Source organism: Furipterus horrens, unplaced genomic scaffold (assembly GCF_987537825.1).
Source record: "Furipterus horrens unplaced genomic scaffold, mFurHor1.1.pri manual_scaffold_1, whole genome shotgun sequence".
Classification (NCBI taxonomy): domain Eukaryota; kingdom Metazoa; phylum Chordata; class Mammalia; order Chiroptera; family Furipteridae; genus Furipterus; species Furipterus horrens.
Genome location: NW_028327171.1, coordinates 191590953 through 191613758, shown reverse-complemented (window position 1 = coordinate 191613758; position 22806 = coordinate 191590953). Strand labels below are relative to the sequence as shown.

The window sequence follows — 22806 nt, the reverse complement described above, 5'->3', positions numbered from 1 at the left end:
TATCTTATTCTTAACTTCCTCCTGTCTATTTTGTACCAAGCGATTATGCTTCCTAATCCCTGCACCATTTCCCCATTTCTCTTCCTCCCCCCTCCCAGCTGATAACCCTCCAAATGATCCCCATACCTATGATCCAACTATTCAGGTTTGCTTAGTTGGATTTTGTTTTTATTTTTTAGATTCAGTTGTTGATACTTGTGAGTTTGTTGTCATTTTAGTGTTCATAGTTTTGATCTTCTTTTTCTTAAGTAAGTCCCTTTGACATTTCATATAATAATGGCTTGGTGATGATGAACTCCTTTAGCTTTACCTTGTCTGGGAAGCACTTCATATGCCCTTCCATTCTAAATGATAGCTTCGCTGGATAAAGTAATCCTGGCTGCAGGTTGCATTTCATCACATTAAATACTACTTGCCAGTCCCTTCCTGCCTACAAAGTGTCCTCTGAGAAATCAGCTGATAGTCCCTATAGGTAACCCCCTGTAGGCAACTCTCCACCTCTCTCTTGCTGCCCCCAGTACCCTCTTTATCTTTCACCTTGACACATCTCAATCATGATGTGTCCTGGTGTGGTCCCCTCTGGGTCCAGCTCACCCAGGACCCTCCATGCTTCCCAGACACGTATGTCCATTTCCTTCACAAAATTTGCGAAGTTTTCCTCATTTTTTTCAATTCTTGCTTCCTCATTCTGCACTGGTTGACTATTTTTTTCTTCCTTATGTTCCAAATCATTGATTTGAACCCCAGTTTCCTTCCCTTCAACATTGGTTCTGTGTGGATTTTCCTTTGTTTCACTTAGCATAGCCTTCACTTGTCATATGTGTTTGCTGTACTCAAGCATATCTGTCAAGCCTGTGAGCATCTTTATCACCAGTGTTTTGAACTCTGAGTCTTTTAGGTTGGCTATCTCCTCATCTGTTAGGTTGGCTATCTCCTCATCGCTTAGTTCTCCCACCCATAAGGGTATGAAATTGTAGACGTTTGTTTTTCTTAGTTCTCTGTATTTTATAAACTTCACACAATAAGGATATATAAATATCATTATAATTAAAAAAGATGCTATTTAAAATATGCTAAAAACCAATGTTGATTTACAAATTTGGGGTTTATGGGTAAATATATACATGGATATATGCTTCTAAAGTACCGCTTTTCAGGAGAGGGTTGTAGTCTACCATCATGCTTTTTAGATAAACTTTGATTGTATGAAACACAAAGTTATTTCGGTAAGAAAAGTCATACTTGCCTTGTTTTACAAGATTTATGTCCCCTTTTGATTTCTCCCAGAGGCCATAGCAGGTGCTACCTTTTGAGCAAAATATCGTTCCATTTTCATGAGAGATTCGACTCTCACCTATCCCAAGGTCTTGTTGATATGGATCTTTAAATGCACATACACGTTCTTGATTCTGAGAAGCTAAATTAAAGAAAATATAAGAACAACAAATTAATTTTTTGATAAAATTTGCAAAACATTACTAAATAAAATCTTTAGTCTTTTAAAAGGCACTAAATTCCTACAAGGTTCAAATAAATTTGTAATTTTATATTTATTCAATAACATCTCTCTGCTCATTAATTTGTAACTTCCAAACAAGACGGAAACTAGAAAATTCATTTCCCAAAAGCAATTCACCTCTTACACAAATTATTCTCATCACTATCTCCTATTAAATAGTTTTGGTGTATGAATAAAAAAATAAAAAAAAGGTCCATGTCCTAAGTTATCAAACCTCTAAAACAAACAAATGAGCCAGCCTAGAGTGCTAAATAATTTTTGGAAATTCTACAGTATCCACTTTTACATATTTTACAGTTAGTTGCAGGAAGCTAAATCTACATCATTAAGCCATGGTAAACTAAGGATGAGGAGAGTGACTTCAGTTTCCTTTGGGGGAGACAGAAATGTTCTAAAATTAGACTGCGGTAACACCTGTGCCTTTACAAAAAAATAATTGTTCACTTAAAATGAGTGAATTTCATAGTATTTAAATTATACCTTAATATATTTGTTTTTAAAAACTAAGGCTGACTGCTATGGCTCAGTGGATTGGGCATGGTCCCACAAACAAAAAAGTCGCCAGGGTACATGCGACAGGGTACCCGGCCAGGGTACATGCCTAGGTTGCAGGCGACATATCCAGTTGGGGGTATGTAAAAGGCAGCTTCTTCATGTTTCTCTTGCACATTGATGTCTCTCTCCCTCTCCTTCTCCCTCCATTCTCCCTCTCTAGAAATAAATAAAATCTAAAATTTAAAACATACTAAGGGTACTAGTGAGCCAAAAGAAAATGACTTTCTGTTATTAAAAATATCAATATGATAGCCATAAGAAGAAATGCTCAGACTTCCAGCCAAGATGGAGGAGTAGGTAGACACACTGAGTCTCCCTCCACCACTAAGAAGGGATACAACTACCTCAAAACTGGAGACAACCAAAAGATCCAGAAAACAAGCTGCACAGAAGTCCAACAAACAAATATATAAAGAAGAAATACTCATCCAGACAGGTAGGAGGGAAAGAGACAGGGTGGAGAGAAAGGGGTCTGGAGGAGGAGGTGGTGGCAGTGACAGCAGCTGTGGCCAGCTGGTGGGAAGTGCGCAGTCACACATATAAAAAGTAGGGAGAGACACCTGGGGAGCACTCCCAGCACCAGACTAGACTGTGCAACTTATGGTTCCAGCACTGGGGAAAATAAAGCCTCATTGCTTCTGGCTGTGAAAACCAGTGGGGGTTGGGGTGGAGGAAGAAACTTCCGGTCTCTCAGCAGAGTCTGCTTGTTTAGAGGGTCCCCAAGGTCTTAGAATATCCACAGACCCACGCACTCTGGAAACCACAACCAGGGCAGCTAGAGAGGCACCAGTCCCATACAGGAAGCAGGAGAAGTGCCTGCAAAAGGGATGAGTGCTAAGCAAGCAGCAATGTTCCCTCTCAGATCTTTCCTCCACTCACAGCGCCACAAGGAGGTGAAACAGGTCGACCAGTGCTGACAAATACCTAAGGCTTGCCCCTTACAGCATACCAGGTGCAACAGCTCTACCTAAGACATGGAGGCAAACACAGAAAGTTGTCAGGATGAGGAGACAGAGAAGTATGGCCCAAAAGAGGGAGCAGATCAATGTTCCAGTGTGAGAACTAAGCAACATGGAGACAGCCAACCTCACAGACAAGGAGACAGCCAACCTAACAGACACAGAGTTCAAAACACTGGTCATAAAGATGCTCACAGACTTGACAGATATGCTTTAGGATGGCAAAAGCAGAAGGGAAGAAGTGAAGGCTACACTAAGTGAAATGAAGGTAAGTCCACACAAAACCAATGGTGAAGGGAAGGAAACCAGGGTTCAAATCAAGGATTTGGACTATAAGGAAGGAATAAACAGTCAACCAGTACAGAATGAAGAAAGGAGAATTTTTTTAAAATGAGGAGAGGCTTAGGAACTTCTGGGAAAAATTTAAACATGCCAACATATGAATCATAGGGGTGCCAGGAGAAGAGGACGAGCAAGAAATCGAAAACTTATGTGAAAAACTAATGAAGTAAAACTTCCCTAATTTGGTGAAGGAAATAGACATACAAGTCCATGAAGCACAGCGTCCCAAACAAGCTAGACCCAAAGAGGACTACATCAAGACACATCATAATTAAAATGTCAAAGATTAAAGATAAAGAGAGAATCTTAAAAGCAGCAAGAGAGAGGAAGAGAGTTACTTACAAAGGGGTACCTAATAAGACCATCAGCTGATTTCTCAAAAGAAAGAAACTTTGCAGGCAAGAAAGGACTGGCAAGAAGTATTCAAACTGATGAAAAAAGCAAGGACCTACAACCAAGTTTACTCTGTCCAGCAAACCTATCATTTAGAATGGAAGGGCAGAGAAAGTGCTTCCCAGACAAGGTAAACCTGAAGGAGTTCATCATCACCAGGCCCTTATTATATAAAATGTTAAAGGGACTTTATTTAAGAAAAAGAGGACCAAAACTATGAACACTAAAATGACAACAAACTCACAACTATCAATAACAGAACCTAAAAAAAATTAAAACAAAAACAAACTAAGCAAACAACCAGAATAGGAACAGAATCATAGGTATGGGGATCACTTGGAGGGTTATCAGCTGGGAGGGGGAAGGGGGTAAGAAGAAAGGAGAGAAACGGGGAAATGGTGCAGGGATTAAGAAGCATAATTGGTAGGTACAAAATAGACAGGGGGAGTTAAGAATAATATAGGAAAGGGTGAAGCTAAAGAACTTATATGCACAACTTATGGACATGAACTAAGGGGAATGGGATTGCTGGAGGGAAGAGGGTTACTGGGTGGAGGGTATTGAAGAGAAAAAAACTAGGATAACTGTAACAGCATAATCAGTACAATATACTCTTTAAAAAAGAAGAAGAAATGCTCAATGATCCCTCATACTTAAGGGACAACCCAATTTAATTTCAATGCCAATCAAGCTTTCTCCATATACATAATCTGATTTAACTAAAACTAAGGCCCAAACTCTGGAGAATAACTGAAAGACACAATAACTGTGTGCCCAAGCCTATTTAAACTTCTAGACCTGTCATATTTATTGCAACAGAGAGCACTTTCAAAGTACTGAGCTAGGCCAATAGGGTATTCACAGGTAGTTAATACAGAGTTCTCAAGCATCTTATAACAGTCTCTTTGGACACAGCCATTAATTACTAAATTTAGTAATCACAAATATAATTACTGAAAAATAAATGTGATTTGATTTTCACAATTTAAAACCACCTCAGGCAGTCTTCTAGAAGATATTTTCTAATATAAAAAAAAATAATTATAGCACATGTATTTACATATTCAAAGTCCTTTAATGACACTTACTTATACTTACTAGATTATCTTACACATTTAATACCAATATTTCTATACAAAGTACATATAACACAAATTCATACTTAAAAGATTCAAACTAAAAACAAAAACTCTAATGTTAAAAAACATACCTATATGAGGCATAATTCCTTTTTCTTGTCCCACTTCATTTCCTGACTCAAGTTAAAATGTTCCTTACCAACTACTAGATATTGAAGTTACATAACCCACTCTTTTTCCCTTTTTGTCTTGATTGTCAGAAAGGTCAGATGAATTTATGAACTCAAAATCTCTTGTTTTCCATAACCAAAATATCCTAATTTCTCCCCCTTCTGTTTTCCATTTTGACTCGAATTTTGCATTGAACACTGAGTTAATGAACAGGGATCTTACTGTATCTGGAAATATACAGAGCATACATAAGTAAGTGCCTCATTTAATTAAAAAAGAAAAGAAAAGGCATATCCTTGTGAAGAAAAAATAGATATAAAATGAAAATTTTTGCTCTTCCTGGATCTCCTTTACAACTGAAAAGTAGCTAAAGGCCTGAACACATGTAAAAATTTTAGTGACATTATTAAATAACTTGGTGGTTAAAACCCAAAATTCTCCTTACAAGGGGAGCATTGCACCCACAATAACAAACACCCTGCTGGTGTACAAGAATCCAACTCAATTAGGACACTACCTGCCTGGAGGTAGTATCAGACTCTACAGGTTAAGGGTTCAGTCCTACCAGACTGGCCCCCTTCCCCCTGCAAGTGCCAGCTGTAAGTCTGGGTTGTCACCTGTGCTCCTGACCAACTGGCTATAAATGAGGTTTCCACAACCCCCTCCTTGGGTTTCATTAATTTGCTAGAACAGCTTACAGAACTCAGAGAAACATTTTACTTACTAAATAATCAGTTTATTAGAGAAGAATGTAACTCAGGAAGAGCCAGATGGAAGAGATATACAGAGCAATGTGTGGGAAAGGGTGTGGAACTTCCGTGCTCTCCAGACGCCCTAATCCCAGCACCTCCAAGTGTTCACAAACCCAGAAGCTCTCTGAACTCAGTCCTTTTGAGTTTTTTATGAAGGCTTTATTACATAAGCATGATTGATAAAATAAATAAATAAATAAATAAAATTCCCCTTACAGAATAAGACAAAAAAAAAGAAAAAGAAAAGGAAGAGGAAATAAAGAACTCCAACCTCCCCTGTTTTCCCTCTCCCCTGTCCTGCTGAATTGGTTATCAAAGCAATAAAGGTACAATTGGAGGGGACTGAATTATATTCTTTAATATCCCTCAGTTTTCACTAAATAATTTTTTCCCTAAGATAACTTCAGCCTACTTTTCAAGAATTATTTTATAACAGTGACAATAGTAGAGGTCAATTATAATTTGCTATTTCTAAAAAAATAATTTATGTTTATTTATTTTTAGAGAGAGGGGAAAGGAGAAAGAGAGGGAGAGAAACATCACTGTGTGGTTGCCTCTCACTTGCACCCCCAACTGGGGACCTGACATGCAACCTAGTCATGTACCCTGACTGGGAATCGAACCAGCGACACTTGGCTTGCAGGCCGACGCTCAATCCACTGAGCCACAGCAGCCAGGGCATAATATGCTATTTTTAAGAGCAACTTTCAAATTATGATTCAGCAAATTCTTATAAAGGTATTCTAACAAGAATTCTAATAAGCTGCCCTTGTCAAAAAAAAAAAACAAAAATTTATTTTGTAAAAGAGTGTTTGTAGCCTTTTAAATGCTATTTGTAGAATCAGTATCAGCAATATATCTGTACAAAGTTTTGAATTCTTCATAAATAATGCAAAAAAAGCAGGGATGAAACAGAGTATAATGAGAAACAGTGTAGCCTAGCATTATATTGTCACAGATCACAGAGTACAGAGGCCTGATCATTTACATGTTGATGTTGTAAATTTGTCAACAGCTAGACAAATTTTGTTCAGTCAAGTATGGTCAATTAGCTCTTTTAAGGGACATCCTTAACCAGGTACAGTGATTAGACATGAATCTTAAAAAAAAAAAAATGCTCTCCTCTTTTAAAAAGGTGGTATTTGGTTATAATAAACACTAAAACCATTTTGATAAATCTAACTACATTAAACTAAAAATGATCTCATCCAAACTGCTGACAGAGGCATCATCATAAAAGACAGAGCTGATCATGCTTAAAATCTGTTAGCTCCCTGATGCTCCTAGAATAAATCCAAACTCTTCAATTTATATATAAGGCCCTTAATAATGTACACCCAACAGGGCTGCATGATCGCTTTTTTGGGCCCTAGGAACTTTTGTTTTCATAGGTCTCTTCCTCCACAAAAAAAATAAAAATAAAAAAAAATTAAGAACTGTATTTTAAAACTGCAGTGTTATAAAAATAATATATTAATATTAGATATTAAAACATTTTATTCCATCTAAAAGTTCATTTTTCCCCCCTTCTAATTTTAAAAGAAATTAAAACATTTTCATAAGCCTCCAACAAATACTGTGGGTCTTACGCCCTATGCCTACAGTCCTAATGAGTAGTCAGCTCTGGAAACCAATCTACCTTTTGCCATTCATCTCACTCTTCTATCCTCGGTTCCCACCACATTAATACACCAAGGCCTTTCCTAACCTTGACTATAATATTTCCTCTATCCAAAATGCCATTTTTCCCTGTTCCTCAGTGAAGTCTGCAAACTGTTAAATGATGTGCTCGGCATTCCCAAAACTCTTAACTCTTCATCTGCTTTAGCATTATCTAGCATTACATTTTATCTGTTAACATGTGTATTTCCCCAACCAAGCCAGAGGCTGACTTCACTTGTTCCAAAAACAAGATTAGGTTTATTTAACTCATTTTGTATAGCAATAATCCCCAACATGTTATGAGCAGTTTTCATATCTACATATATTATACTCAACATAATATTCCCATTCAAAATTTACAAAATCTAAGGAATAATCATCTTGTCCTTCTACCACACAACAATAAATAAAGCTATAAAAATAGTACAAATGGCTCTGGCTGGTATGGCTCAGTGGATTGAGTGTCGACCTGTGAACCAAAGGGTTGCCGGTTTGATTCCCAGTCAGGACACATGCCTGAACTGCAGGTCAGGTCCCCAGTCAGGGATGTGTGAGAGGCAACCAATCGATGTTTCTCTCCCTCTTTTTCTCTCTTTTCTCCCCTCCCTCTAAAAAGAAATAAATAAAATCTTTAAAAACAAACAATAATATAGTACAAATGTAGAGGCAATATTATATTATTTTCCCTCACATATCTGGCCAAATTACTGAGAATAAATTAATCATTTTCTATTTATATACACTTCCTGGATCAGTATTTGCTGACCAGATAAAGCATTCGGTTCCCAGGAACAGATGAATCGTGTATGGAATACTCAGCTATCTTGAATTTCCCACTTCGTGCTCTACCACTACCAAGAAAGGTGTAAAAATATAGCATAGTTTGAACATGTCTCCATCAGTTAACTGTCATTATAGATATAAATCTATGGTGTTATGCACACTCTGAAAAATACTACTTATTTGCTTTTATGAGGAGAGAAAAGAAAAAAGTGGCTATTCTGAAAATATTAACTATTTGTTCTTTTACCTTTTTACCAAATATGCTTACATTATTTGAATTTTCATGAAAATATATTCACATATTATATATATTATATATTGAATTATTTATTTTTACATTAAATATTTTTTCATTTTGAAATAACTACAGATTCATTGGTAGACAGGTAGTTGAAATGAGACTTCTAAAAAAAACATCAGCCCTGGCTGGTGTATCTCAATGGATTGAATGCTGGCCTGCAGACGAGGGGGTCATCGGTTCAATTCCTGGGTTGCGGGCCAGGTTCCCAGTTGGGGGGTACATGAAAGACAACCACACATTTAAGTTTCTCTCCCTCTCTTTCTCCCTCCCTTCTCCTCTCTCTAAAAATAAATAAATAAAAATCTTTTTAAAAATTTTTAAAAAATTAAAATTAAAAAACATCAACAGAATTCTAAAAAAGAAAAATTACATTTTATCAATGGATGCAGAAAAAGCATTTGGTAAAATGCAACACCATTAATAATAAAAACTCTCAGTAAACTAGGAATAGAGGAGGACTTCTTCCAGTTGATAAAGCTTATCTACCAAAAAACCTACAGCTAACACCATACTTAATGGTGAGAAAATTGAAGCTTTACCACTAAGATCAGGAACAAGGCAAGGATGTTCCCTCACATGCAATAAAAGGGAAATAAAAAAGCCCTGGCCACGTGGCTCAGTATGGGATGACACTCCAAGCAACTGAGAGATGTTTTACTGAGTTACAGAATCCTGTGCCTAATCTATAATTCTCTTAAAAGCAGGGTTTATGGGTGAATATAAATTCCCCCTTAAGTTTTGGCGGCCAGAATTTTCTAAGACCTTCACTGTCTATCTAAACAACCCAAGACTCATATGATGCCCAATTTTCAATCTAAATGCCTTATCTTTAACCCGGGACAAAGTTCAGAGACTAATTCTGGATATGCGTGTGCTTGGCTTCTATTTATCTAAGTGTCAAAATGAACTACCTAAAATGTACAACACAGGAACCTTGAAGTAATGGGGCAAATAAATGAATTACCGAAACAATAGTATCCCTTTCCTAGAACACAAATTTCTCAGGACCAACACAACTAAAATTTCAAAGTACCACTACAATTCTATTATGAAAGTTACAAAGGAAAGAGTGTCTTAACCTAATAGAAATATCCCTACAAAATATGGTATAAACTCAAATTTCTAAATTCAATTACATATAAGAAATCAAATAAGGAAGTTCCTTATTTTTCAATCCTTTCAAAAATGAAATAATTATCCCTTTATATATTCCTACACCCAGAATATAAGAGATTATATAGTCATTCTACTGAGCATTCCCATAATACCAAAGAGAGAGCAGAGTGAGAAGATTACAGTCTTCATAAGATGCGTCTTTAGGATGTGTCTAAATTTGATGCTATGTCGGGAGTCCCTGAACCACCCTAGAGTTTGGTGATTCACTGGGAGGACTCCCAAGACTCAGCATACCATTTTGCTCACAGCTATGATTTAGTACAGCAAAATAATACAAACCAAATCAGCAAAGGAAAAAGCCATAAGAGGCTACATCCAGAGGAAACTAAGTACAAGCTTTCAAGAGTCTTTTCTCCATGCTGTCCTTCAGGATGCACTTAATTCCTCCAGCACTAAATCCTGACAAAGCATGTAAAATGTTGTCTTAACTAAGGATGTTCATTAGAGACTCACTACCCCAGATTTTTATTGGGGGATGGTCATGTAGGCATTCTCTGCCTCGGACATACCAAAATTTCAGGCTTCCAGAAGAAAAGGAGGTACTCAGCATAAATCATATTGTTTGTACACTTTAGGCATAGCAAACAAGCCTTATCAGTTATGATATTGTGGGAACACTCCCAAAATCCAATTTCTCATATGCCAGGCAAGAGCCAATTTTTTAAGTAGATCTTTCTAAGGATAGCAAACTTGCTATGTTAGCTCTATCTGCTTACATACCTACAGAGAAAAGTTGATTAAAACATACACAAACCCACATACTCAACAACAACTCTAAGTGGACAAAGTATGTCAGGTAATCCAAGCTCTTCCAAACACCAATGAGATACATTGCTCTCCTCAAATTCAGGGCAACAGTAAATCATAGAAAAGCAGATAAGCCAGGCCCAAGCCTCCAGGAGGCTTATATTGATATATCCTGGGGCCTATTACAATCAGTCACTAAAGAGTCAAATATTTATTAAATACCTGTTATATGCTAGGGACTATTCTAAATATGGAGATATGGTGGAAACAATACAGTTTATATACATAACATAATAGACAATGTCCCTAGTTTCAAAGTTCTTATATTCTAGTAATAGGAAAAGACAAGTAATAAAATTGTGTGGAGGTCAGGAGCGAATCTCCCACAGTACCACTATGGTACGCAGATTATTTTGGCTGAAAACAATTAGAGTGCAACAAACTCAGGAAGAATTTTTTATACCTCCCTCTTTCCTTCTTAAAGGAATTCAGATAGAAAAACCTGCTTCAAGAAAGGAACCCTGGCATAATTAGCATATTCATATGTTAATTATAAGTATGATAGACAAGAAGGTTCCATGCAAATATCTGTTCACTAGATTCCCCTCTGCCCCTGGCTGGTTTGGCTCAGTGGATTGAGCGTCGGCCTGCGAGCTAAGTGTCGCTGGTTCGATCTTCCAGTCAGGGCACATCAGAGAAGGAAAACTCTGACTCCAAAAAACCTCCGCTGCCTTGCGGCATACCTCTTCAGGGGAAAGGCTAAGGGAGTAAACCCCGACAAAAAATCCGGAGCCGGAGTACCTAAGGCGGTTCGACGTTGTAGTCAACACCGGCAACTCCTGCGGCGCACCTGAAGTCAAGCTGTATTGACTCCGTCTTTCCCTTGGACCCTTCAGCTGCGAAGAGAGGAGGGGTCTGCTGCATGGGCAACAGCAGACCCTCCATATCACCCTGCCCAGGCTCTGTAGCTTCAGCTTCACTGGAGAGGACACTCCAGCGTCATCGCAAGATGTCGATTCAACACGGGAGGAGACAGATACCGTGTCACTCCCAAGTCGGACTGCACAGCCATTCTCGGCGGTGCAGATAGACTTTTAAGAAGCTACACCATCGTCTCTCGAGACGGACGGCTGCCGACGACGAGATTCCCCTCTATCCCATTGTTTCTGAGTTGGCTAGAAAGAATTTGTTTGCTACTTTCTCATCTACCTGTGATTTGTCTACTTACCTTTTGAAATCCCAGCCCCCTATCCCACTTTTTCCCTTTGTCCAAAATGACATAGATACCCTACTTGCCAAATTTCCATGCTTATGTGAATGCTCCATGTGCATGTATTAAAATTTTATTTTCTCCTGTTAATTTGATGTTATGTCATTTAAATTATCTGACTGTCCAGAAGAACTAAGGGGTAAGAGGCAAGTTTCCCTGGCCAACACAACTCTAAATAAATAAAAATGTAAGAATTTCATAGGTAGGCTTTGGATGACTCCATTTTTCTCTCATGTTGCAATCAGTTATCATTCTCAGTAGCTACTCTTACAAGAAAAGTAAATTTCAGAATATCCTAAAATTAGTCTCTATCTACATAATTAACCACAACTTTTCTGGAGAGCAACGTGGTGTTTTATATTAAAAAATTTAAATATGGATGCTCTTAAGCCCCCAAATTGCCTTTCAAGTTTTTATACTAAGGAAATAAGAAAATATGTAAATATGTACAAGTATACTTAATGGAGCATCATTGGTAATAGTAAAAATCAGAAATAATGAGTTCATTAATCATAACACAGGTTATCAAAATCATGGTATATCTAAAGATAAATACTATGCAGCAATGAAAAACTGTTTAGATTTGATTTGCTGACACTGAAAAAAGAACTAATTACATTTTTAAATGGAGAACACCATATTAAACACCAGCATAACATAATTCCATGTGTGTGTGAGAGAGAGAGAGAGAGAGAGAGAGAGAGAGAAAGAGAGAGAGGAGAAGAGAAAGAGAGGAAGAGGGAGAGAAAGGTTTGAAAGAATATATCCCAAAATGTGGTGGGATTATGAGCTGGTACTATTTATATACTCTTGTAAACAATAATATAAATAGAGCCTGAGCTACCATGCCAGGGGAACTACTTTGCACATCTCATGTCTCTGTGGACTTTAACATCATATCATAATTTTGTGGAAAATATTCAAGTTTCTTTGCAATTTGGACTGTGATTTTGCCTATATAACAAATAGCACTCTGTTTCTGCAAGGTCCAAGGGAGCAGAGATCATGACCATATCTTATTTTATAAAAGCCCTACAGGAACTAAGATGTTAGCCACATCTTGTAACACCATCTGCTGATACAGCTACGCTAATTTAGCTGAGACTGAAAAATCCTGATGCCCTCAACCAATCAGAAAATGATAATGCATACTTATTCTCTTCCCTTGCCAAACAATCCCCTTAAAAATCATCTCCTTTAGTTTTTTTATCTAAAAGCCGTGCCCAAACTCCCCTGCTCTGGAGCATATTTTCAGTTTATGCCGAAGGCTATGTCTCCCTGGTTTGCAAATCATAGATAAATAAAACTTATTTTTGACTCTCAAAAGGGTCTTCTAGATTTGTTCACACTATTATATTAAACTAATATGATATCAAAACTGAAGACCTAATAGGCCCGTCATTATGGTTTACAGGCAGACTATCAAGTAGCAAAAACAAAAGCAAATGTAAAATTCTAGAAATTATAAATTATTATGCATATTTAATTACATAGTATTCTCTCACTGGTATATTAATTTTCAAATTTAAAATTCTTTATAGAAATTATGCTTGCATATCTTAAAGGATATCTATTTTAAAAGGATTAAGACACTATCTTGAAGTATCTGGTCATGGAATGTAGCAAGAATGTCACGTGTTTACATTTAAATATGTCTAATTCACTAAGAATGTTATTTGGGTTTGTTTTCTAAATATTAAAAGTATAAGATATACTTCTAAACGGAGAGACTTAATTCTAGAGGTAAAGAAAGGCAAATAAAAGAATGGATTATTTGATTCAAAGTTATATTGATCACATTTCTAGGTACTCTAAAAAAACACTGGCAACCTCCATAAGAACACTTTACCGAAATAAGTCTCGCATAGAGAACACACTTGCTAAAGTCTTCAAAAATCATGATATTACTGTATCTATAAACAAAGACAAAAAAAAAAAACCCAGGCAAGCATGTGGAGCAACTGAAACTCACATGCACTGCTGGTGAAAATGCAATAGCACAACCACTTTGGGAAGGTCGGGCAGTTTCTTGTAACAGTAAACATATACTAACATGATACACAGCAATTTCCCTAGTACTCCATGAAATGAAAACATATGTATACAAGATATTCACTTATAGCAGCATTATTCACAACAGTCTAAAGACTACTACTCAGAAATAAAGTCATAAACTACAGATTCATGCAACATGGGTAAATCTAAAAACATATGCTAATAAAATGATTCAGACACAAAAGACCACACCGTATGATTCCACAAGTAAAACATGGTGTAAGGGGGAAAACACTGAACTGAAAATCAAAATAATAGGTTTTTCTAATGATATAATGGAACATAGAAGTTTTGTTTGGTTAAAAAGCAAAAGGCCCAACTTTTATATTTTCAATCTATCAAAGTTTTCTTTTTAGTTTATTTTCCTATCACACTAGTTCATAAAGGCCTTTTCCTTCCAAAGACGATGTATTCACTTTATTTTTTTATTTGCTTAGTTTCCTCCCACCCTTTATGAAGACTTTATTTTTTTAGAGTAGATTTAGATTGACAGTAAAATTGAGGGGAGGGACAGACATGTCTCCTATACCCTCAGTCCCCACACATGCATAGCCTCCCTCATTATCAACATCCTCTGTGAGAAAAATCTTTCCTGAGAATTATTTAGCAAGAACTGTAAGGAAATAACCCACTTCCTGCTTGAAAGATTTAAATTTTATAAAACTTTGCTGAGCAAATATTATTGTGAATGGAAAAACAGCAGAAATCTAGACTGCAAATAGTATAAGCATAGAGAATAGTGTATTTCTTTCTCTAAGGCAGTGAAGTTCTCAACCAGGTGCAATTTTATCCCTCAGGGGACATCTGGCAATGTTAGGGGACAATTTTAGTTATCACAACTGCAGGTGGTGGTGCCACTGGCATCTGTGGGTGAGGCCAAGGATGCTGCAAAAATTTTATATGTGCAGAACTTGCCCATACAAAAAGTTTTTTTGCTTTTTTTTTTTTTTTTTGCTTAATACCTTCGCCTTTTTCTCCCAACCCCTCAATCTCTCTCCCTTCTGTCAACTGTCAGTCTGTTCTCAGCATCTATGAGTCTGTTTCTGTTTTGTTTGTTTTGTTCATTAGATTCCACATATAAGTGAAATCATATGGTATTAGTATTTCTCTTACTGGCTTATTTCACTTAGCATAATACTCTCCAGGTCCATCCATGCTGTTTCAAAAGGCAAGATTTTCTTCTTTTTTATGGCGAAGTAATATTCCACTGTGTAAATGAACCACGGCTTTTTTATCCACTCATCAATTGATGGGCACTTGGGCTGCTTCCAAATCTTGGCTATTGTAAATAAGACTGCAATGAACACAGGGATACATACATTCTTTCAAATTGGTGTTCCAGGTTTCTTTGCATATACTGCCAGAAGTTGAATCATTGGGTCATAAAGAAGTTCCATTTTTGAGGAAACTTCATACTGTTTTCCAGTGTCTGCCTCAATCTGCATTCCCACCAACAGTGCATGAAGGTTCCCTTTTCTTGGAAATACAAATAAACACAAGGCATATTCTTTCTTGCACCAATCTTGAATAATCTTTTCATGTGATACATCCAGGAAATTTCAATTATACCTACAGGGATGGCTATAATGAAAATGACAAACATTCAAAAGTGTTGGTGAGTATGTAGAGAAATTAGAACATTCATACTTTGCTGGTGAGAAATAAAAATAGAGCAACTGCTTTGACAGTCTGGCAGATTCTCAAAAAGTTAACTCTATGTTTAACCATTTGCCACTGTTCATAGTAATTGTCACGACTAGTAATTACTTTCCTAGAAAGAACTGGAGACATATATCCACATAAAGACTTGTACACGGAGATTTCCAGCCAAGATGGAGGCCTAGACTGACATGCTCCATCTCCCACAACTATGAATACAACTACCACAAAACCAGAAATAACCATAAGTTCCAGAAAATAAATGAAAGTCCAACATTAGAAGTTATAAAGAAGTGGTGCTTGTCCAGATGGGTAGGAAGGGCAAAGCCGTGGTGGACAGGTCAAGCTGTGCTGGCGGCTGCAGCAGCGGCAACGGCGGCGGGGTGGCGGTAAGCACAGACACCCATATTTAAGGGGAGGCAAGAAGCACCTGGGGGGCAACCCCGGCTGCAGACCAGACCCGTCAGCTTGCGATTCCAACACTGGGGAAGGCAGACCCCTATTGCCTTAGACTGTGAGGCCCAGAGGGGGTAGGGATGAAGGAGGAGTCTCCCAGTCTCTCAGCACAGAGTAAACGACAGGAAGCCATCTTGAATCCCCACCCCCACAGAAAATGACACAGCATGGTGAGAAGGGTTGCCCGGTTGTGACGAGTGCATAGGGTTCTGCCCCCTATAGCGTAGTAGGTGTGACAGCCCCACCCAGGAAGCAAAGGTAAACACAAAACTGTTAGGATGGCACAGATCGTGATAGAGATCCCGGTGACGCAGCTGACCAGAGAGCAAATATCTAATCTAACAAAGCAGCCGATAGGAAATCTTTCTGAGGCACAGTTCAGAGCTTTGGTTATAAAAATGGTTACAGACCTAACAGCAGAACTTAAACAAGATGGGGAAGGAATGAAGGCTGGTCCTACTGAAATGAACAAAAACACATATGAAACTAGTGGTGAGGGAAAGAAAACCAGGGATCAAATCAACAAATCGGAACATACGGAAGGAACAAACAGTCAACCAGTGCAGAAAGAGGAAACGAGAGGTGAGGAAAATGAGGAGAGGCTCAGAAACCTATGGGACAGCTATAAGCAGGCCAACATCTGAATCATAGGGTTGCCAGAAGGTGAAGAAGAAGAACCAGAAACTGAAAACTTATGTGAAAAAATAATGAGGCAGAACTTCCCTAACCTGGGGAAGGAAATAGACATACAGATCCAGGAACCACAGAGAGTTCCAAAACAACTGGACCCAGGGAGAACCACACCAAGACACATTATAAACAAAATGTCAAAAATTAAAGATAAAGAGAGAATCTTAAAAGCAGCAAGAGAGAAGAAGAGAACTATGTACAAAGGGGTCCCAATTAGACTATCAGCTGATTTCTCAAAGGAGACTCTGCAGGCAAGAAGCGACTGGCAAGAAATATTCAAAGTAATGAAAATCAAAAACCTATAGCCACGATTACTCTATCCAGCGAAGCTGTCATTCAGAATGGAAAGGCAGAGAAAGTGCTTCCAGGAGAAAGTAAAACTGAAGGAGTTCATTGGATCCAAACCACTGTTATATGAAATGTTAAAGGGACTTGTTTAGGAGAAAGAGGATCAAAACTATGAACATTAAAATGAAAACTATCCCAACAACCAACAACAGGAGCTAGGGAATTGGAACAAAGGCAAACTAAGTAGGCAACGAGAGTGGGAAAAGAATTATAGATATGGGGAACATTATGGGGGGAGGTCAGCAGGGAGTGGGAAGGAGGGAAAGGGAGTGAGATGGTATAGGCATTAAGAAGCATAGTAGGAGGGAGTGGAGTAGATAGGAAGATGTTGAGAAGAACTATATGCACAATCAATGGGCATGGACTAAGGGCAGGGGGACAACTGGAGGGAGCGGGGGTCACTGGGTGGAGGGGAACAAAGGGAAAAGAAATTGGGACAACTCTAACAGCATAATCAATAAAGCATATTAAATATTTTTTAAAAGACATACACAAATGTTCAAAGCAGCAAAAGAAAAAAACTTCATAACAACCCAAATTTTATCAACTGATGAATGGATAAGCAAAAATGTGATACACCTATACAACTCAGTATAAATTACATCTTTTCAAATGAAAACATGGTAGTAAACATGGATTTTTATTGCTCCCAACCCACTGGTTAGGTTAATTGCACTGACTTTGAACTCCCTCTTCAGCCAGGTGACTGTATTTTTTTTAATTTTTATTGATTTTAGAGAAAGAGAGAGAAAGAAGAAAGAAGGTGAAAAGAAAGAGAAAAACATCAACTTGTTGTTTCACTTATTTATGCATTCATTGGTTGTTTCTTGTATATGCCCTGACCAGAGATCAAACTCACAACTTTGGCATATTAGGACGGACAATGGTCTAATCAACTGAGCCAACCAGCCAGGGCTATGTGGCTGTATTTTTTATCAAATTAAAGTTGATTCCCATCCTTGTGCTCATTGTTAAAGAATCTGTTGAGGCAGATGAGGGTGCGGTGATTTTCCATACCCTACACACATACAATACTGACACATTTGTCCATACATACAGGATAGATGGGTAGCTACTTATTTCCTAGAACTGATACTTCTTTCAATTAATTTGTACATATCTGCTATGATCATAGCTATAAACTCTGTGTAACCACATCTACAAATGTTCCTGAGAATGAATGCAACCAGTTAACAGTTTGGGAAACACAAGTTCACTTTTAAATAATTTGTCTCAAGTAATATTTTTCATCCTATTTGCAACATGTTATCTCTATTTCTCTATTACTTTTCCTCAGAAACAACAAATTTCAGCCTTTGATAAAAATTCAACGAGTTATTCTTACAGAAAAAAAGAAAATTAACATCACCGACTGAAAATGCCAAGACATTAATTTAAGGTAGGTCCAGGCCCTCCTAGAGTAAAAAACCTTAACCAATCCCATAAGGAAAATATTACAAGAGCATCTTTGCTGTTTCCTTCCAGAGTTGCTTACTATCTGCTGCCACTATACACAACTACTATAATTAGACACTATCTCCAACGAACTGAGCTATAGTCTTAATCTCTGTTCCAAAAGGTTCTAAATCTAAAGGTTTCAAAATTTTGTACAAATAAATATGTGTATTTTCGAAATGGAAAATGTCCATAGCGTTCATCTTAAAGGAGAAAATCTGGAGGTATGGCAGACACTGTAAAGAATCTTGATGAATATCTTCTTCATCATCTAGCAAAGCTGTCTGCTGTCCAGCAACTACATCTTTTCCTCAAGGAAAAGAACTATGACTTTATTCCAGTTAAAACCACTGCAACTTCCCCAAAGAATATTTATTAGGTAGAACATATAATATCAATAAAATTCACTGTGAAACACACCAAAAAAGAACCAATTAAAGCTACAGAGAATTTGTCTAAAAAATGAAAATATTATTCATGATTCAAACTACCACTGAATGTACCAGCTGACAGGCAATTAGTCTGACTTACAATGAATGCCACAGTTATTAAAAAGATCTGTCTCTTCCTTGTCAGGAATTCAGGGGAGCCTAGAGACATTACTGAATTTTGGCAAGACCTACAGGCAACTTTGTTCAAAAGACTAGATTTTGTAAGTAATTGAGTTACCTTCTTCAATCCAATTGAATTTCTTCATTGTCACTAAAGATAATGAAGTGGGTCAATAATATTGTAATAACTATGTATAGTAACAGGTGGGTACTAGAAATACTGAGGAGGAACACTTTGTAAAGTATATGATTGTCTAACCATTATGCTGTACACCTGAAACTAATACAAAATAACATTGAATGTAACTGTAATTGAAAAAAAAATTTTTTTAAAGATCATGATGTGGATGACTATATTAGTTTCATAGGGCTAGTGTAACAAATTACTATAAACGGAGTGACTTAAAACAATGGAAATTTAAAAGACTTCTGGCCAAAATGGAGTAGACAGACACATTGCATCTCCCTCCACAACTAAGAAGGAATACAGCTATCTCAAAACTAGAAACAACCAGAAGTTCCAGAAAATCGAGCTGCATGGAAGTCCAACAAATGAAGATATAAGGAAGAAATACTCATCCAGACAGGTAGTGGGGGCAGAGCCAGGGAGTAGAGGACGTGGTGTGTTGGCAGTGGCACATGCGGAAGCAGATGCAGCAGCAGCAGGCCAGCAGAAAACACAGTCACATGTTTTAAAAAGTCAGAAGAGACACCTGAGTGTTCCCAGCCCCAGACCAGACCACACAGCTCACGGTCCCAGCACTGGGGAAAAGCAAACCTCATTGCTTCTGACTGTGCAAACCAGTGGGGGTTGATGAGAAGGAAGAAAATGCTGGTCTCTCAGCAGAGTCTGCTTGTTTAAAGGGCCCCCATGGTCCTAGAATGTCCACAGACCCACCCACTCTGGACAACAGCCAGAGCAACAGCTAGAAGGGCACCAGTCCCATACGGAAGTGGGAGAAGTGCCTGGAAAGGGGGCAAGTGCTGAGCAAGTGGCATTGTTCCCTCTCAGACCCATCCCCCACATACAGCATCACAGTGTTGTGAAACCAATCGCCCGTACTGATGAATACCTAAAGCTCTACCCCTTACAATGTAACAGGAACAACAGTTTACCTAAGACACAGAGGCAAACAAACACAGGAGCCTGTCAAGATGAGGAGACAGGGAAGTATGGCCCAAAAGAGGGAACAAATAAAGGTTCCAGTGGGAGAACTAAGGGACAAAGAGATAGCCAACCTAACAGACACAGAGTTTAAAACACTGGTGATAAAGATGCTCACAGGCTTGACAGCCACGCTTGAGTATGGCAGACGCATAAGGGAAGAAGTGAAGGCTATGCTAAATAAAACAAAAAATAATCCACACAAAACCAATGGTGAAGGGAAGGAGATCGGGGTTCAAATCAATGATTTGGAACATAAGGAAGAAAAAAACAGTCAACCAGTACAGAATGAGAAAACAAGAATTGAAAAAAAAAGGAGGAGAGGTTTAGGAACCTCTGGGACAACTTTAACGTGCCAACATCTGAATCATAGGTGTGCCAGAGGAGAAGAGGAAGAACAAGAAATTGAAAGCTTACATGAAAAAATAATGAAGGAAAACTTCCCAAGTTTGGTGAAGGAAATAGACATACAAGTCCAGGAAGCACAGAGAACCCCAAACAAGCTAGACCCGAAGAGGACCACACCAAGACACATCATAATTAGAATGCGAAAGGTGAAAGATAAAGAGAGAATCTTAAAAGCAGCAAGAGAAAAGCAGAGAGTTACCTGCATAGGGGTGCCCATAAGACTATGAGCTGATTTCTCAAAAGAAATTTTGCAGGCATGAAGAGGCTGGCAAGAAGTATTCAATGTGGTGAAAAGTAAGGACCTACAACCAAGATTACTTTATCCAGCAAAGCAGTCATTTAGAATGGAAGGGCAGAGAAAGTGCTTCCCGGAAAAGGTAAAGCTAAAAGAGTTCATCATCACCAAGCCATTATTATATGAAATGTTAAAGGGACTTATTTAAGAAAAAGAAGATCAAGACTATGAACACTAAAATGACAACAAACAACTATCAACAACTGAATCTAAAAAATAAAAACAAAATCCAACTAAGCAAACCAGAATAGGAACAGAATCATAGGGATGGGGATCACTTGGAGGGTTATCAGCTGGGAGGGGGAAGGGGGAGAAATGGGGAAATGGTGCAGGGACTAAGAAGCATAATTGGTTGGTACAAAATAGAATAGAGAAGTTAGGAATAATATAGGAAAGGGTGAAACCGAAGAATTTATATGCATGACCCATAGACATGTACTAAGGGGGATGGGATTGCTGGAGTGAAGGGGGTACTTGACAGAGGGGAGCAAAGGGAAAAAAAATTGGGACTACTATAACATCATAATCAATAAAATATACTTTTAAAAATGAAAATTTATTGTCTCACAATTCTGGAGGCTTGAAGTCCAAAACCAAAGTGTCAGTAGGGCTGTGCTCCCATAAAACCTGTAGGGGAGAATCTTGCTGTGGCTCTTCTAATTTCTAGCCATCAATCTTTAGGTATTCCTTGGCTTGTGGCTGCTATCACTCTAATCTCTGCCTCTATCATCACACTGCATTACCCCTGTGTGTCTCTGTCTACAGCTTTTCTTATAAGGACACCACCAGTCACTTTAGATTAGGGCCCACCCTAATTCAATGACACCATCTTAACTTGATTACCTCAGCAAAGACCCTAGATCCAAATAAGGTCACATTCACAGGCAGTGAGGGTTAGAACTTCAACATATCTTTTTGGGGGACACAATTCAACCCACAGTAACTATTTTTCTACTAAAGTGGTCATCCACAAGTTTATTTCTATATGTAATTAGATGTTTATATGCCCATTTTCCTACCATGATTAAAACATAAGATTGTATATTGCTGTATGCAGTGATTACTATTCTAATGCCCTAAAAGACAGTAATCAGAATGGAAAAGGAAAGACTACTCTATTTTCTAAAAGGTTTCTGAATTAATATTTTAAGAGTGACTAATCTATTTCTAACTAGGAGCTTATCCATACATATTTAATGTAAGCAAATGGTATTCCAACAAAACTTCCTAAAAGAGTGACTTTCTAATCCCATTTAATGAACATTTTTAACCCTAACTTCCATTAATTGCCCCCAAGACATATGACATTAATAACTATATATTCTTCCTAAGAGCCTTAATTTTTAACTTTGATTTTCTTATCTCTCTGGCCACTTCTCAGTCTATTTTTCAAGCCCCACCACTACATCTATGGACTTCCTAAATGTTGGTAATCTCCATGGTTCTATTCTGATCTCTTTTCTATTCACTCTCTACTCCATGCCTTGAACAACTCACTAGCTTCAAATACTAGCTGTTCACTAATGACTTAAAAGTCTCAAATTTAAACCTTTTTCCTGAACTCCAGAATAATATATCAAATAACTATTCATGCTTTTTAACTTGGTAACCTCAGAATTTCCCAAAATGAATTCATCCTTTTCCCTCTCTCTCCATTTCAAACCTGTTACTTTCCTTGTAAATGCAGGGTGGGAAGGGTTGTGAAAAGGTGATGGGAAGAATGATAATTGACAGGCAGTACAGTTTTAAGGTTAATAGCATAGAATTTAGAGCCAGATTGCATGGATTTAAATCTCAGCTCCACAATTACTAGTTGTGTGACCTTGTAGTTTTAGCAGTATATGTTTCTAAAAGCAAAAGGAAAGCCAAATACTATAATATGACATCACTAGTCTCTACTTCTACTCACTCATGTTCCCCTGAAATTCTCATTTTCTTGAAACTCAATCTAGAGACGTTCCTGTCACCTACTCCTCATGATTTCATTTCCATCAGGAACCACCTTCACTCAAATG

General features: G+C 37.8%; 1 protein-coding gene across 1 annotated transcript in view; it reads right to left on the bottom strand.

Annotated features, from left to right (window-relative positions):
• The window catches only part of BMPR2 (bone morphogenetic protein receptor type 2), a 147184-nt gene that overhangs the window by 70778 nt on the left and 53600 nt on the right, over positions 1-22806 (bottom strand). The window contains exon 3 of the mRNA XM_090282699.1: positions 1247-1417. Within this exon, the coding sequence (XP_090138825.1) occupies positions 1247-1417 (171 nt within the window). The remainder of the gene's footprint in view (positions 1-1246; positions 1418-22806) is intronic.